The 18,635-nt window shown below is 40.3% G+C and overlaps 2 protein-coding genes across 4 annotated transcripts; one reads left to right on the forward strand and one right to left on the reverse strand.

The window, feature by feature from the left end:
• Positions 1 to 23: 23 nt before the first annotated feature.
• LOC126385638 (nuclear factor 7, ovary-like) lies at positions 24 to 6,028 on the forward strand. Its single transcript, XM_050037464.1, has 2 exons — positions 24 to 363; positions 506 to 6,028. The coding sequence occupies exon 2, from the start codon at positions 553 to 555 to the stop codon at positions 1,942 to 1,944; it is 1,392 nt and encodes a 463-aa protein (XP_049893421.1). The 5' UTR covers positions 24 to 363; positions 506 to 552; the 3' UTR covers positions 1,945 to 6,028.
• gmppb (GDP-mannose pyrophosphorylase B) lies at positions 4,857 to 16,724 on the reverse strand. Of its 3 annotated transcripts, none has more exons than XM_050037465.1 (10): positions 16,605 to 16,724; positions 13,521 to 13,714; positions 13,315 to 13,395; positions 12,222 to 12,270; positions 11,716 to 11,858; positions 11,402 to 11,560; positions 11,159 to 11,237; positions 9,780 to 9,907; positions 9,513 to 9,695; positions 4,857 to 8,228 (listed from the first exon to the last, which is right to left on the reverse strand). In XM_050037465.1, exons 2-10 carry the CDS (start codon positions 13,647 to 13,649, stop codon positions 8,097 to 8,099), a joined length of 1,083 nt encoding a protein of 360 aa, XP_049893422.1. In that variant the 5' UTR covers positions 13,650 to 13,714; positions 16,605 to 16,724; the 3' UTR covers positions 4,857 to 8,096. The 3 variants fall into 3 exon arrangements, with proteins under 3 accessions (XP_049893422.1, XP_049893423.1, XP_049893424.1); XM_050037466.1 differs by having other exon boundaries at positions 16,609 to 16,712; XM_050037467.1 differs by having other exon boundaries at positions 16,613 to 16,676.
• Positions 16,725 to 18,635: the final 1,911 nt, after the last annotated feature.

Consider the following 18,635-nt stretch of genomic DNA (forward strand, 5'->3'; position numbering starts at 1 on the left):
TGCAACTTTTCTCTGCAATGTAAAAAGGTTTCATCTCATTGCAAATCTTTGGTCTGAACTAGGCTTAAAACAAAATTATATGCTTTTTCTAAATAAGCTATAAAAAATATGAATACACTATTAAAAAAAACCTATTCAATTAAATGATTAATTTCTTACTGTCTTTGATATTTTTGTCAGATATGCATGAATAATGCATGAATAATTTAGTGCATGAATTAGTCTGCACTGAGGCCCGTCCAAACTTCTTTACGCCACTGGAACTAATCATCCGACCAGATATCACTGCGCATGTGTTGTATCCAACATGACGCCGTTATTTCCCGTCTTTTTCACCGCCTTGACAGACAGGAGGAAATATTGGTAAGTCTGGGACTACTGAAGAACATGAATAGCCTACTGTCTACTAAATCTTACTGCTGATTTCACATTATAAACAGGAGTTTTGTTAGAGCTACGAGCTACGACTCAAAGTGAAAGTAAAACTTTAAACTTGTTTTGACAGGTCGACGCTCCTGGCTGTGTGCTGTCTTTAACCTCACTTATAGAAAAATGGCTTCCCGACCAGAGGAGGATCTCTCCTGTCCTGTCTGCCATGAAATCTTTAAAGATCCTGTTGTCCTGTCATGTAGCCACAGCTTCTGTAAAGACTGTGTGCAGAGCTGGTGGAGGGGGAGACCAACACGTGAGTGTCCGGTTTGTAAGAGAAGGTCATCGAAGGAAGAACCACCCATTAGTTTGGCGTTAAAGAACCTGTGTGAGGCCTTTTTACTGGAGAGAGATCAGGGAGGTTCAGAGACTCTCTGCAGTCTGCACTCTGAGAAACTCAAACTCTTCTGTCTGGACCATCAGCAGCCAGTGTGTCTCGTCTGCAGAGATTCAAAAACACACAACAACCACAGATTCAGACCCATCGATGAAGCTGCACAGGATCACAAAGAGGAGCTGCAGAAATCTCTGAAGCCCTTACAGCAGAAACTGAAGCTGTTTGAACAAGTTAAAGGGAACTGTGACCAAACAGCAGAACACATTAAGGTTCAGACCCGACACACAGAGAGGCTGATTAAGGAGCAGTTTAAGAAGCTTCACCAGTTTCTACAAGAGGAAGAGGAGGCCAGGATCTCTGCTCTGAGGGATGAAGAGGGGCAGAAGAGTCAGATGATGAAGGAGAAGATTGAGGCTCTGAGCAGAGAGATAGCAGCTCTTTCAGACACAATCAGAACCACAGAGGAGGAGCTGAGAGCTGAAGACGTCTCATTCCTGCAGAACTACAAGGCTGCAGTGGAAAGAGTCCAGCAGCGCCCCCTGCTGGATGATCCACAGCTGGTCTCAGGAGCTCTCATAGATGAGGCCAAACACCTGGGCAACCTGATCTTCAACATCTGGAACAAGATGAAGGACATGGTCTCCTACACTCCTGTGATTCTGGATCCAAACACTGCTTATCCAGAACTCATCCTGTCTGAAGATCTGACCAGTGTGAGATTTGGAGCGAAACAGAAGCTTCCTGACAATCCAGAGAGGTATGATCATTATCGTGTTCTCCTGGGCTCAGAGGGCTTTAACTCTGGCATTCACAGCTGGGATGTTGAGGCTATAAATGACAAATTCTGGGGCCTAGGTGTGATAAAGGAGTCTGTTCGAAAGAAGGGAGAAATGGTGAGTGGATACTGGGAAATTTATTTCTCTGGTGGAAAATGCGAAGCAGCCTCTCCACCACTGTTTACTAAGGTTCTCTCAGTCAACAAGAAGCTCCAGAGGGTCAGAGTTCATTTGGACTTTGACAAAGGGAAACTGTCATTCTATGATCTTGATACTAACACACACATACACACCTTCAAACACACATTCACTGAGAGGGTGTTCCCACACTTTGGCACACTGAATGAATCCCCACTGAAGATATTACCTGTGAAGGTCTGTGTCACACAGCCCATGGCATAATTTTTTTTAAATGTAGCATGCTGTACGTGAATGAACAGAGGGGTGTCAGTGTTTCAGGAACATAAGGACCATGTTGTTGGGACAATCTGAGCTAGTTAGGAAATTATTGATTATTGATTGGGTTAAATGAAAAAAAGGCTAATTTTCATGAATGTTGTCACTGGAGTTGCTTTTGTTTTTCTGATTTCCAAGAAGACTGTGATAATAATACTTGTGGAGGAGACAGAATGATTATGATTAAGTTCTATGTTGATATTAAGGTTACAATAGGCAAAATGCTTGAAGTATGCATATCCTAGAGCTCATTCAATACGAAATATATATATATATATATATATATATACACACACACACACATATATATATATGTATATATGTATATATGTCTTCAATTTTGGAAGTAATGAATTGTGACCAATATATGGCAAAACACAAGTAAATTGAATTGATCAAGGTGACTCCAAATACATCTTGATTTGAAAATACTATTTGATACATAGGTAAACCTTTTTAAACCTGTGCTTTCAATAATCCCTCTGTCTACCAAAAAGGTCTTTGAATGCAATAGGTTCTTAATAGAAACATTAGTTTTACAAATAGCTCTTAAGGCCCTGACACACCCAGCCGACAGTCGGCTATTGGTCAATGTTGGGACGTTGCCCCTCATTGGCTTTTTAAAAAAAATTTTATTTGACCGATTCAACATGTCGAATCAGTGATGGAGGAGTGTTGCTGCTAATTGACCTTTCATTAAGCCCCGCCCCTTTGTGATGGTCCAACAAGCTGTCAGAGTAAACATGGAGCATGGAGTTAGAAGCTAAAGCCGAACTATAGGCTACAGATCACAGTGTAAAAATGAACCACCACATCACTGCTGATCGTCACAGAAGACAATGAATATAAAGGGAAACCTTGCTGATATTGAACCAGCTGTGTGTCATCTGCGCACAATGTGATGACACACAGCTGGTTGAATATCAGCAAAGTTTCCCTGCTTCCCTTCACTGGTTCCTGTACAGCAGGGTCGGTCTTTGTTTCACTGTTACAATCATTAAAAAGCAGAAGCATATGTATATGTATGTCTACGTATATGTATGTTTCCCTCTTTGAATGACGATTACAGACGACTGTCGTCTGCTGATGTAGAGTGTTATTTCCTCTCACGCAGGCGCAGAACATACGTGCTTGTTGACTGTCAGCTGTAGTCTCTGCAGTGTGTGCATGCACAACATTTTGGCCAAGACACAGGCGACGTGAGGCAATGCAACAGTTGGCTTTCGTTGCTGCTAGTATTTTGAAGTCGGTTTGGTGTGCCTGGGTCTTCAAAGAATCCTTTCTTCTAAAGAGAGTTCTCTAAGGCAAACGGTTCTGGTTAGAACCTGAGCTCTTCAAGAAGAACCCTTTTTTCTAAGAGTGTATAAATTCTGTCATAATGGAGACACTGTCTTTGAATTATTTTAATCGTGACTTAAAACACATATTAATACAACTGTGATTTTTGTTTTGTTTGTTTGTTTTAATCTTTGATTTATCATTTACTTTAATTGTCTTTTTTTGGGTGGAGGAATATGGAATCAGATTAAAATGTGTCCAGAGATTTTGAGCAAAAATTGAAACATTTTGAGAATAAAGTCAAGCAAGAAAAAGTCAGAATGTGTGGACATTGAAATCATTATATTTCAAAAAATAATTTCATCATTTATTACTTATTTTATTATTAATATTTTGAGAATAAAGTCCCACCATTAATAAAATAAGGTCATATTACAAAGAAAAAGCCATCATGTTTAGCAAAAAAAAGGTCTCAAATATTTCTAAAATTAAGTTGTAATATTACGATGTGTTGCTTATATGCCACCAAAGAAAAGTAGAGAAGCTGAGAGTATCTTTGGTTGTTGAGAATATTTTTGTGGCCTGTTACATTTAGATCACATCCTAAATTATCTTAAAGTAAATATTTGCTCATGTTTAGTTTTGTGTCAAACATTGTTTTCTGATGATCAGATTATTGTCTCATCTTGAGATAACGACTGTCTGCAATTCATGATCTTCATAAAAAAGGTTTCATAACTAGTTTTTTTATCTCAGCTTCGACAGAATAAAAACATTACAGAGGAGATGAGACAACAATTGAAAGAGGATAAAGACTGAGGTACAAGATGACTTTATGAGGACCATTTCCTCTCAAAAAAAAAACAACTAACACGACATAAAATCATTTTACTCTTATAATCTTATAAACTGTTGGCTATTTTTAAAATAAAACTCACAAATAACTGCTGTAACCAGATCAGCAGATATCTTAATAATAACGCTCTGAAAACACTGGATCCTACATTTCTCACAATGCAACTCTATAGCATCTTTATAAGAAGCTCCCTGCTTGGTAAACTTGAGCAACTTTCACACTCCACACCTCCAGTTTGTAACTTAGACTTTATGTTATACGTTTGTAGTCTCCAAATTAAACCTGAGATTACCCTGATGACATCACTACAATGTCATCAGGGTTATTTTCTTCTCCAGAGTCACGGACGACATCATGCAATTGTTTTCAGAGTACTACAGTGTAGAGTAAAAATATTAGTCGCCTTACAGCAAGGTTTGAACCCAGGGTGGGGGAGCCCTTCTGTGTGGACTTTGCATTTTCTCCCCGTGTCACTCCGACTTCCTCTCACAGTCCAAAGACATGCAGGTTAATTGGTGACTCTAAATTGTCCGTATGGGTGAATGTGAGTTGCCTGTCTCTATGTGTCAGCCGTGTGATAGTCTAGTGACCTGTCCAGGGTGTACCCTGCCTCTCACCCACCCAATGTCAGATGGGATAGGCTCCAGCCCCCCCGTGACCCCCAACAGGATAAGCGGTTACAGAAAAGACACTTCAACATAAAGAAAACGAGACGAGGTGTGAATGTGGTCAGTAGATTATATTATTCTCTTTAAAAAAAGACTTCATTACAAGAATTGACTTCATTCATTTAGACCCAGTCAAAGTCTTCACATACTGTATCACTAACTGCATAACAACATGGAACCACTGCTCAGAGATCAGCTCTGAGTGTCTGGACAGACAGACAGACAGACATCACCTGCTGCACGTGTTCACGGTCAGTAACGATAAGTCAATCGTCGGACATCTGAGCTACTGAGGTGACACAAACATGGACACCTGTGGTGACACAGGAAGCTCCAGAAACATCCAACTCTTGAGATTTAATAATTGATTTTACTGCATCAGGTGGATTTAACACTGACCTTGTTGAATGTTACAATAACACAACAAGGATGACAGATATCAAGAGGCGAGGTTAATCTATCCCCTTTATTTGAGCAGGAGGAGCGAAATCCGTCTCAGGCTCTTCCCTCTATGTTCATTAATATACCCAGTGCAAAACGTCTGGTGTTAAATTCTACAAAATGACTCACTCTGCCGGCCCAACGTTTTGGTGAAGAGCGAGATGTCTTAGCAGCTATCAGACTGATTGACATGAAATTTGATTCAGAAATTCCTGGTCCCCAAAAGGATAAATCCTGATGATTTTGACTTTTCATCCAGCGTCACTAACAAGACAGTTGTCTTCCATCAGATTCAGCTTGAAATGAATGCTAACACAACATGCTAAACGCTGGCATGTTTATCACCTTTCAATTATGAGCTTTAACCATAAAGAGGTAGCACGAGGGTCAGTTCTACCTAGCATGCTAACAGGCTAAACATTACATGGTATCATTAGCATGCTAACATGCTATCTGTAGCTAACTGATTAACAGTTGAGGATGACAAAGTACAGCCGGGACTAATGAAAGCTGAGCTGAGTTTCACAAGCTGAGTTAGAAATGTCCTGAGATGGCCACCGTACAGAGAATATACACTTTACATTTAGGGAACAACATGACCCTGAAGGGACAGTTTACCCCCAGAATTAAAAATACATATTTCTCCTCTTAACCCGAGGTGCTATTTATCAGTCTAGATTGTTGGAGATATCAGCTGCAGAGATGTCTGCGTTCTCGCCAATATAATGGAGCTAGATGACACTCGGCTTGTGGTGCTCAAAGCACCGTAAAAAATACATCTGAAAAACTCAGCAGGGATGAACTATTGTTTGCAAGGAACTGTTTTCTGTCTACCAAACTGCATCCTCCAACTGTAACACAGCGCAGAAGGAAGCGGGCATCTACTCATGGACGAGAGGCTCGTGTTCAGGACAGCACGTGATGTAAACATTAATGACATCCTCCCCAGCTGAGTCGTAACCATAGATTTTAATAATAACTGCATACTGGATTCCAGTAGTTGCTCGCCTGGCGCATACGCCAAAATTTTTTTCGAAGCTTACAGGTTTACTTCCGTGGTATGTGGCCCACTGACTATGTGCAGTAGTGTTTCTCCGGCTAGTCACGTCCACTAGTTCCCGCTCGGCTCATAGACGTTACAGTGTGATGGCGTCACAGATTTTTACATCCCTTTTATTGGCTTGAGGAAAGTTTTACAAATATTTAACCACCACGGGTCAAAAATTCAGAATAGAAAGAGTCATAATTGACCTTGTTTGCAGCTCGAGGTGTCAGCTGCAATACTGCGAGTGGCCACTGGGAAAAATTGCTGCAAGGCTGAGTGGCAGTCATGGGGGCCTGGCTGTAATGTTGTAGCTAGCTCAGTATTGCTAGGTGAGCTAGCAGTAGATGCACGCTTCCGTCTGTGCAGTGATAAAGCTGGTGGGTGTAGTTGGTATAAAGAAATAGTTTCTACTACATCTTCTTCACAACAAAGGTTGAGGTTGAGTTTTTCTAATGTATTTTTTTGGCACTCTGAGCACCACAAGCTGAGTGTTCGAGCTAAGAAGCAGCGTTTCACTGCCTCTTCTGACTGAAAGTTACAAGCCTGTTTAACTTCTCCTGCACCTGTAACCACAACCAAAAATGATGTCACAGTGTACTGGAGTATACCTGTATGTCACTGTAGCAAGGGGAGAGGTTAAACCACTAGAGGTCAGCAAAACAAGATCTTCAGGGGGCGTTCAGGTACTCTTGAGACACACTTAAACGTGACTGAAAAATATATTATTTCAAAGCAGAATGTCCAGATGCAGCCTGACTCAGATATTTGTAAATATACTTGATACTCTGCAGTTTTTGAATAATAAAAAACTACATTTTGTTCACTTTTTACAGAGCAGTAACTGGTTTGGTACTGAAGCGCACAGTTTTCATGATAAAAAGAAAGAGCAGTTCACCAAGGCAATTGGATACATACTCGATACCTACTCTACAACTGATTAAAGCTGCACTAATCAATATCTTCATATAAAAAATGATCAAATTACATTCATCAGGTGGACACAAACATGACTCCACATGGATGATCATGATCCTCTGTGTCTGCTGGATGTGTAAATAACCAAGTCTTTGTTAAAACATTTGCCGTAACAACTTAAAACAATGTGTTAGATGCTATGTTACAATTTGCTCTGCTGCCCACAAGAGGCCATGAGTTAATTAATTGATGCAGCTTTAACTATAATCATTGACTAACCATAACCACATACTGCATTTACTTAAATCTGTCAGATCAGAAATCCTAGCGTCGTCAGTTATGATTTCAGACTCTGCTCCAGCAGAAAAACATTTAGAATGATCCTTCAGTGCCTGTTCACAATGCTCTGCAGCTGTCCAGGAAATGTAAATGCATAGTGAATCTAAACAGTGGTGTTCGTATCGCTCTGTAATCCGCCCCACCCACCTGAATACACTCCACATTAGTCCCTTCACCATCTGACAGAAAACTCCCCTCCCTCTAACCCTTTCTCCATTAACGCAGTGTTTATACGAGACATTTACCACCCGACACATTCAGGACATTAGCCTTTGATGTTTTACCTGCAGCTCTGACAGACGTATAAACCTTCCTGACAGGTCGGGCAGCCTTTTGACAGCTCATGCTTACGCCATCATTTTGAATGATGGACGGTTCAGCCAAGCAGGGCTAAAAACGAGTCCAAATTAATAAGAAAAAAGAAAAACACCTTCTCTTTCCTCCTCTTTTCCTCCTCCTTTCCTCCACCCATCTGCTCCTCTCTCTCTCTGGCACAGTTTGGGTGTTTAGTCAAGTTCATATAAAAAGGCGCCAGGCTTTTTTCCTCCACCCGATGCTACATGATGATTCGTGGCTCTGGGACCGACTCGTTGATGGATTTGTGAGGCAGGACGTTGGCACCGTTCAGGTAAAGCTCGTCATTCACGATCACATCCTCCCCCAACACTGTCACGTTCTCCATACGAACCTGGCGACACAGTTTAACACAGACGTCATCACCACACCAGACAACAATCCTATCAGGTATCTACTCTGTATATTTCCAATATGAGATAAGACAGGGAGAGAAAAAAGCAATATCTGATATAATTTGTTCATGTTGCAACAAAGCTCAAGTGTCATAACCCCAATCAACCATTTTTCGCAAAGAAACCGAGGGAGCAAGTGAAAATTGCTGCATTTTTTTTGTATAATTCTTAAATATTGAGGCCAACCTTCCAGTGAGAATAAACCCTGTTCTGAATTTTTAATTTATAAGACACTAACGTTACCACTAACAATGCATAATTCTTTGACTCGTTCAGCACATGCAACAGATGTGGATGTCCAATAATTGGAAGATCAGCGGTTCAGTTGCTGGCTCCTCCAGTCTGCATGTCGAAGTATCCTTGAGCAAAATACTGAACCCCAATTTGTTCCTGGATGCTGTTCTATCGGTGTGTGAGTGTGCGTAGCAGGTGGCACCTTGTATGGTAGCCTCAGCCACCAGTATATGAATGTGTGTGTGAATGGGTGACTGTGACCCGTAGTGTAAAAAGGGGTTTGAGTGGTTGGATGACTAGACAGGTGCCACAGAATTTACAAGGATTGGTTGAATTTGGGTTAATTGTTGTGACATCCCAACATCCTGGTGGAGGGGCTGACTATATTGACCTGCTGCCTGAGATCTGCTGTGTGTCTATTGGGCGGGTTTAGGAAGGAGATGAGTGTGTTTCATTTTATCCTAACACTTTTTAAATTCTAAATGGTAGATCTTGGCTTATATACACAGTTAAATAAGCCGGCATTACCGTGGTGGCACCTCATGTAAACCTAGGTATAACACTCTCATGTATATAAACGATTTTAATTCTTTGAGAGCTTTTGCCAAAAACTCTCTCCAGGATATCCAGCTCATCTGTCATTTTTTGCACCATGCAGGAGATGGAGGACTGTCCTACTGAAAATATTCCAGCTGTTATTTTTCGGGTTAGGGAATGGGAAGGATTGTGATTTGATTTCAAGCTTTGTTCCCCATCATATATAAGCTTTAAGTTTGATACCTGTTGTAAACATGCTTTATGTAATCCTGTTAAAACTGAATAATAATATTCTTGATTAAAAAAAATCCACATCTGTGCTGTTATCAACTAATCCAACAATACACTTCAACTACAACTGTCAGTGTAAATGTGTTCAGTTCCACATAAACACATAAATCAGACACCATCTTTACTTTGAAAAGCTTTTGTGACCTCCGTCCTCCACTCACCCACTGGCCGACAGAGGAGCTCCACCCCACGATGCAGCTCTCCAGCCAGGAGTGCGATCGAACCCGCGCTCCCTTCAGCACCGTGCAGCGTTTTATCCTCACACCGTCCTCCACAATCACGCCAGCACCGATGGTGACATTGGGGCCGATGGTGCAGTTTTCCCCAATCTGTGCCGTCGGGTCCTGCAGAGGGAAGTCAGGAGGATGGAGGGTTATCACTGAGCACGATTCTTTAATTGACATGAAGCTGCAAGGAGATGAACTCACCACCAGAACGTTGCCTAGGAAACCAGGCCCCGTGCGTAGCCTCTCGGGAGCGTGTTGTCGTAGTGACTGAAGGTACATACACATTCCTGTCAGGAAGTCTTTGGGCTGACCGATGTCCATCCAGAAACCTACAGACAGACAAACAGACGGACAGACAGGCAGACAAACACCATACAGTGATACAGACAGTGAGGGTAGTTAGTTACCATGGAAACAAGGTCACAAAATCAGAAGTTTCATTGTGATCTGCAGCAGGTGGGGTACTGAGGCCACATGAGCAGCAGACACTGACCTCCACAGCTGCCTTGAATCAGACTATAAATCTAAAACCTCCAAATGTATCTGTTATTAGTTTATTTCATTTTGTTTTTTAAGCCCATGTAGGAGTGTCTTTATCATGGAAATTAAATAATTCCTCTAAGAAGAAGTCATGTGATCTGAAGAAATTAACATGTCATGTTAACTTAAACTTGTCTTCATATGGTTAAGAATCTGAAACAGCCTGCAGGTTTAAGGTTAAGGACTTGTTTATCTGAATCCAGATTAATTTGAAGCCAGGCTGATGAACCGCTTCATTGTGTGTTTATAGTTCAGTAAATCTTCTGCAGGAAATCACAAGAAGCTTCTGTCACTCTCACAGTTTAACAAAGTTTTCTGAGCAAAACAAAGCCACTACGACCTGGACCAGAGTCAGTGACTCGGACCAGAGTCAGTGACTCGGACCAGTCCACCCGTCTGGACTACAGGATGGGAGGGAGGTTTAACTGCTCAGCTAGATGTTTCCACAGAGAGGGATGAGGACAGAGAGATGCACCGATTCCAGATTCCCTCTACTGATTGGGATTATGGCTGATTCTGATCACGACAGAATCCAGGCTGTCTGTGGATAAAGACTGAATTAGCTATCTGGAGACAGTCTTCCTCCAGACGTTTTATTGGTATCGGTGCTTCTCTACAAATGATCCCTCTCCAGAACTACATGAGTTCAGGTGTGAAGAAAAGCCCAAACACTTACGTCTGGTGGAGCTGTGAGCTGTGAGACCAGAGCGAGCACACAGGTCAACTTCCCACAATATGATCCATTATCATTGTGTTTCTTACATTAAGAAAATAAATCACCACCTGTTTGCTTTCTTGTTAAAGTTAGACAAGGAGATTGATACCACTTTCATGTCTGTATGCTAAATATGAGGCAATGAGCAGCAGCTGGCTAACTTAGCTTAGCATAAAGACTGGTAACAGGGGGAACAGCTAGGTTGGCTCTGACCGGGCAACACAACACTGGCAATGAAAATATTTGTTAGCTGCAGCTACAAATAAAGACCTGTTACAGATTGTGTTATAGTACTGCAGTAGTAGTAAGTAGTAGTAATAGTTACCCTGTAGCTCCATGGTGTACAGCTGTCCCTCCTCTGCCATGACAGGAAATATCTCTTTCTCTATGGATGTTGGTCTCAGCTGCACACACGCAATAAGTCACACACAAACACATAATTAAACACCAGTAGGAAGTATCAGTGTGTAGAAATGTCAGTGAACGCACAAGAGTTTTGAGGTTAAACTTCCAACTTATGAGGCAGTGTGGTTGTGTGTTTGTGTGTCTGTGTTTTTGTGAGACTCACCTGGATTCTGCTGAGCATGCTGGGATTGAAGATGTACATGCCGGCGTTGATCTTGTTGGAGACAAACACCTGCGGTTTCTCGACGAAGCGATGTATCCTGCCGCTGTCCGCGTCAAACACCACTACACCGTACTTAGAGGGCTCCTCCACCCGAGTTACCTTCACACACACACGCACACACATCCAGCAGCTTTGAATAGCCGGTCTTATATCAAAAGTATATTTGACTGGACATTCAGTTATGTTGTTATTCTAAAGCTGGACAGATGTACTCTAAAAAAACAAACACTTTGTGCTGTCTCTGTCTGTCTCACCACAATGGTTCCCTCCTTGCCGTGGTTGTGGTGGAACTGCAGCAGGTCTTTGAAGGGAAAATCACAGATGACATCTGAGTTGAGGACGAAGAACGGCTCGTTGTCAACGTTCAGCAGCTCTCGAGCCAGCGCCAGAGGGCCCGCTGTACACAAACACACCGAACACACACACGTTAATTTCTCATTTTTATTGATAAAATCAAATTTTCTGGCCTAATGGATCTTGAAATATTTTGCTTCAGTTTGATGGAATATGCAAATTTAATGAGCTAAAATCAGACAGACTAGTTCTTTTATCTGATTTCTTGCGGTTGAATATCCCAAAAAAATTACCACAGTTACACTTATAATTACAATGTGATAGAGGATTACCCCTCAGCACGATATTACACTGTAGTTAAAAAGTGTTTTTCCAACTCTCACCATTTCAATCACTTGACACTTAAAATGTGCTTTGTTGTAGCGGAGCAGAGACAGTTTCCTGTCTGTTGTGACGAGAAACTCACCTGTTCCCAGAGGCTCCTTCTCATGAGACAGAGAGATACGAATCCCAAGCTAAGGAGAGAACACAGAAACATTCAGGATACTGCAGACTGAGCACAATAATCATTTCTGGGACACTCAAAATATATCAGAGTTGATAAAAATGTGCATAAACAAACTGCCAGGAGGTGAGATTTACCAGAGTTACAAACCCACGTCACTCTGAGTCCTGAGTTTAATAAAAAGTGTTTTATATTGCACAACTGACACCAACACATTTCTAAATGTATATAACTAAGTACGAACCACTTGAATTGCAACTAACGATTATCTACATTGCTGATTGATCTATGATTTAAGACTTTAGAAAACAGTGAAAATGTTCATCACAACTTTCAGAGCTGATGAGTTAAATGTTTTTGTACAACCAAAAGATCAAAACCTCAAAACGTTTCCTTTGCAATTATATGAATCTGCTTTTTTACGTCTGGAGGGGCTCTGGATTTCCAGGGGTCAAGGTTGGGGATCATGGGGTGGTCTTGAGAGATGATCATGGACATGGAGGACCCGCTGTCAGTGACACTGCAGTATAGCTTTAACTCTTATTTGCTGTTTTGCTCAATGTTGGGCATTTCACCTTTGCCTACGATGTCCCTGCCTGTTATTGATTTTGTCTGTTATTGGTTTTTGTCTGGTCTTTTATTTTTGTAAAAACTAATAAAAATCAAGATGAAAAAAAAGGGGAAAGTAGGGATTAGACTTTAAGATAATGTAACCTGCAATCTTCACTTTCACTAATTAAAAGCAGTATGGATTGTCAGACAACAGCAGGGAAAGTGCTGTACCATGTATCCTGAACATCACAGACTGACAGTAAGGCATTTAGAGCAGCAGAAAAGTGTCCACGCTGGAAAGAGTTGTTGCTGAATTTTTAAAAAATGTTATGTTGTTTGATGCTGTCCGGGACAATTGTGTTGGAGATAGAGCTCATACATCAGAGGATAAACACAAACTACCTGCATGACGTGATATGTTTTGTGTGATTTGTGTAGTGACCCTCGGTGTGATGTGTGTCACAGCTGTAATACTGTGTCAGTGTGAGACGGCTGTACGTACTCTCTCCTCCTGGACTCTCATCTCTCTCTCCAGCAGCTCTGACATGTAGCTCACCGCCAGAATCACATGGTTCACCCCGGCCTGCACACACACGTACAGACACAGACCAACTGTCTTTAATAAACTCCAACATCAAGTTACAGCCCCCTGTGTGTTGGCTTTTAAAACTTCTCTTAGTGAAAGTTTCAGCTCCACCTCCTCCGTACCTTCACCAGTGCCTCCACCTGGTGCAGCAGGATGGGCTTGTTGCAGAAGTCCACCAGCGGTTTGGGGACGCTCAGGGTCAGCGGTCTCAACCGGGTCCCGTAACCCCCGACAAGGATCAAAGCCTTCATGCTTCTGCCGTTAGCAACAGTTACCAGGGTGACCACAGCTCATCAATGGCAAGACAGCGACCAGCCTGAACAGGACAGAGGAAACAGTCACTATACGGTAACATAAAATGTGACATGCTGGTTTCTGTGATGGATCAGCAATTTTAAGATCACATGACTCTGAAACCACCAGCTGCCTTGAGGGTTAAGAAAAACATAGTGATCACATTCAGTGTTTAAATTCCTGCCAACGTCCTCCAGCAGCTCACATGTTAATTAGGCAACAACCTGCAAGACAAACGTGTTGCACAGGACAAACAGGTGTCTTATTTTTGTGTTTGCTCAACGTTACAGGTAGTTAACACTTGTGAACTAATGTTTACTTTATTACTACTTACACTGGTATACACTGAAGTTGTTTATATTGTCATACAAAATTTACATGTTATCTTTTTTGCTTGTGTTTTGCAAAATAAGAGCACGGGGCATTTCCAGTGACCATATGTCTTTAAATTAGGAAATAAAGTTGCAATTTGTGAATCTGGTTAAAAATGTTGTATCGTGCAACAGAAGGAATATTTTTCCACCCACATGGTTAAAAGAGTCTCAACATGAGGATATTGGAAATACCTTCAGAACCACCTGGGTTTTTCATTGATTGCTGGGTGTTAACATTTTGCAAAATCAGATGTGACTCAGATGTAACAGTAATATATGACGAGCATTAATTGTGCCGAGATGACTGACTCACTGTGACAACAAACCCTCAGGAAGGGTCACTACACAATCATTGTTTGCCCCTGTAATCCGTTAATAGATTTATCAGTTTGTGCAAGTAGGAAGACTAAAAATGAAAAGTTTGTCTAAACAGTGACATTAGAGGAAATTATAAACAATCCCAAGGGAGCCTGAGTGTTATGTTCCTCCACTTATTTATTCAGATCTTTACTTTAATCTGTAACCCATCATCATGTTCATGCAAGTTCATAATTTGGCCTGTGACAGGTGCTACTGAGATGACCTAAACACTGTCAGTTTGCCTCCATATTTGGGTCAAGAGACAGATTTGCATTAAATGACCTGGGGTCTCATTTATAAACATTGTGTACGCACTAAACGAGTCCTGAAAGAGGTGTATGCCACTTCCCACGGAAAAGTTGTGATCTATAAAAACACACTTGATGGGAGAAACTTTGAAAAATTGGCGATGCAGATGGTGAGGTGGAAACCTGATTGAAGAAACTGTCAAATATTTTTATTTTTATTTGTGTCATGCACACTTACACGTGTCCAACCTTCATGGGTTTACAAGATCACTGTTACAGTGACGTTGCAATAACAATCAAAAGTACATGTTATTTAACTACTCAGTCCAGAAACAGAACACTGCCTTCTATCACCGGCCTGGCAAAGAAATTCAGCCACAAAAAAAGGTTCCCCTCAGATAGAGGTTGTCATACTGAAAAGTACATCCCTTATGTTTTCATTTACAGGACAGTAAAACAAGAGGTGAACCTCATTCTCAACTTCACCTAAATTACACAACTCACATTCTGTCCTCCTTCCACTCTCTTCAGGCTATTGGTAATGTTCCTGAGTGCATCTGTGCACACAGGGATCATTGTCTTTTGCTTAGATTAGTTGGCCATACGCGCATTTTAAGTATGGATCCTACTCACTGTTTTATAAATGAGACCTCTGGATTGTGGTCTATATCTTAAAGATATTCTGTAAACTTTCTGAAGATCTGGGGATCCTTTATCAAACATATTCGGAGGGAGAGGTGTCACTGTACTGCATTATATTGTGCTTTGAAATGCAAGGATTTCGTTGTCTTGGACTTCTCTTGACCTCTCTTGGTCTTTGTTGAATGGACTCCATTTCTGACCCTCAATGCATATGTGGATATTTTAATCATCATACAATTGGACATGCATATCTGCACTTTTTTGTGTTGTAAAAGAAATTAAGAAATAAAATCTTAAAACAATAAAGAGACATATGTTTACGTTGTAAGACTTCATTGTATATGGTTTTAGTAGATGGGGGACAGAGTTTGTGAGAATTAAAGGACATGGGTTCAAAAACACCTAGGGTTTGGTGAACGACTTCTTTATAACTTTGGACAAAACATTCGCTTATTTCACAGAGCAGAACTGTAATGATTCATTCATTCAACAGTTGGAACAAAAACAGGTGATCCTATGACAGAAAGAAACCATGGCCTCCTTAGACACTGTGTCACCTCATCACAAGAGTTCATTCATTCTGTAAGGAAGTCAGTACTCTCATGTTACTAACTTCCATATGGTGTCTATATAGTATTAACAATACAGTGACTTACACAAGCAATAAAACGAGGGCACACTGATGAAAGAATATAGAATACATTTCACATAAGAATATAGACTATATTAGAGACTACAGAATATATTCGCCCAAATGTTTTTTTTTTTTTTAGATTTCTCTTGGTTCTTTCATTTTAAACAGTTATACTGTATACATATTTTTGGTGTAAGTATTTTTTTTAAATTACTTTAGTGTGATTATTTATATTCTGTATTTATCTTTCTTGTCTATGCGCCAAAAAAGCAAATCCCCTGTAAGTTATGTGAAACCCTATTTGTGAATAAACCGGATTGTGTTTCTGAGTGAAGCAGTTACAGCAGCAGCTCAGTTAGCCACATTAGCTTCCCAGTGATACGGTGCTTTCTTTACAGTCAAAGTGCTTCAATTTATGAATGAATTCTGGCATTCTTCAGTATAGACTGTATCCCAGAGATAAATACAGACTGTGCTCATGTTTTCTGACACAAATGAACTCACAGTGATTGTGGCTAACTCATGTTAGCTCAGCTAAGATAGCTAACTTACTGCTGACTTGATTTACAGTCATTTTATTTAGCTGCTAACTAGATAGCATCCTGCTGCTGTTTTCAGTCTGTGTGAAAGTTAGTAAACAGGATGAAAACTTACTCACTCACGAGGATTTTGTCCACAAAAAATCTCCAGTATATTTCTGAATCACTCAGACTCTGGGAATGACACGTAAGATCGTTCAAATCCGAATTCCTTGTTTTGTTTCCGGTCGAGCCGAGAAGCGTCAAGTCAGAGAGCGTGATGTAAGCAACATCCGGTCCGGCGATTCAAAATTAAAGCACGTTTTGGCCAGTAAAGGTTCTTAAACCAAACCTTAAGTCAGTTTTTTTTTCATTTCTTTAATTTATTACTGACTGGTTCTGAAGCTTCCCATTAAAAAATAGCCTAAACGACATTAGTAAGATCTCTTCAAAGGCTACTGGAGTCAACAGTATATTTCAAAACAGAATTTTTATTCAATATAACATTTCGCACATCAGCAGAGGAAAGTATATAAATACAGCAATAGCAAAAAAGCCAGATGTAAATCACACAATACAAAAATATCATAAACATACAGTTATATAGCACTTTATAGCCTTTTTGTGAGTCGAATTAGAACATAGTTTTCACACATTTTTCAACATCCTTCAGAAAACAAATTACGTTATCATTGCTAAATATATATTAGTGTGTCTTGAATAAAAAAGGGGGATCTGATACCTACTACTAGAAAATTAAAATATGCAACACAAATATGCCATGCAATAAAGCAAAATCTAATTACAGTTAAAATAAATTACAATCACCCAAACACAAAATAAAAGTAAACAACCTTGTAAATCTAAAATCAACCTCCTCTGCTGCACAATGTCATCTTTTGTGTTATTATTGTAATCTCTATGTCATATCTAAAGTTCTTACATTTTTAAATTGAACAGATATTTAAGACTGTACCATGTAGAGGTTAAATATTCATGCTTTTATCTTTAAGGCCAAATCGCCCAGTTTCCGGTCATCCTGGCAGACTTTGGCGAACTTGACGCTCCTTCTCTCATAGCTGTCACTGACTCGGGGGTGTCGCAATCCACCTGAGTCTCACCCGAAAACACAGACCTCCCCAAATTCTACAGAAACAACGTGTAGGATCTTATATTAAATCCTAATTATCTACTCGAGTAAAAATCGTCACCACTGTTCAACCCATTCTGTCTATTTTACTTAAACTTTAACCTGCGCCCCCTACATAAGACGTTAATGGTATGTCCCACAAACTGTGGTCCCGCCTCTTCGCGACTTCTGACCAATCAGAGAAAAACAGCGTGGCGACGGAGGGTGGATTTCACCGCATTCCACGAACTACAGTTACAAGCTATGAATGAAAAATACATCAGCGGTTTGACAGCTGACAGCTCGATTACCTACTTCCGGTTCTCCACCCTCTTAAAAAAATAAAAATAAAACATATTTGTTGGTATCCATGGAGACATTCCCCTGGTCTCGTGCTGCCTTTAAATGCTGTTGGAAGTGCAAACTGTCAAAATGTTGATTTACCCTGGGGGGCAGGGTGGGAAATACCAGTAACAAATAAAAAAAAAAGTTTTGAGGTAATATCTCATGATTTTGATACATTTAGTCAAAACGTTTGACTTACTTTAATATGTATAATTTTTATGTTTATAATTATTTTTAAATTAATTTTCTAATAAATTTTAATAATGTATATTTTTTAATATTTTTTTTATTTTTGTAATTTCTATCATCACAGCTATTTTTTCTTCTATAAGGGGAATGGAGTTCTATAGAGTTATGAGATGTGTCCCAGGTGATTATTTTGTCCCAGAAGAGAATAAATGGACCCAAACAGTCACCAGAAATGAAAGCACCTTACTTTTCAGTCACGTCATCCATAGACAAAATCACATCCTCTTGTGCTGCCTTTACGTGTTACTGGAAATATATTAGACTTGAAAACAGAATGCAGAAATCCTGCACCACTTGCAAAATAAAATGTAAAATCTCAGTAGGAACTCATACACATGGTGTCTGGCTCTGTCCTAAAATTCAAGCATTATGGGTAGACATTCTACACGATATGGGAAAATATGGGTGTTGCTTTGTGTATGAATCCTGTCTCTTTACTTCTGG

This window comes from Epinephelus moara, chromosome 24 (genome assembly GCF_006386435.1).
Source record: "Epinephelus moara isolate mb chromosome 24, YSFRI_EMoa_1.0, whole genome shotgun sequence".
Taxonomy (NCBI): Eukaryota; Metazoa; Chordata; class Actinopteri; order Perciformes; family Serranidae; genus Epinephelus; species Epinephelus moara.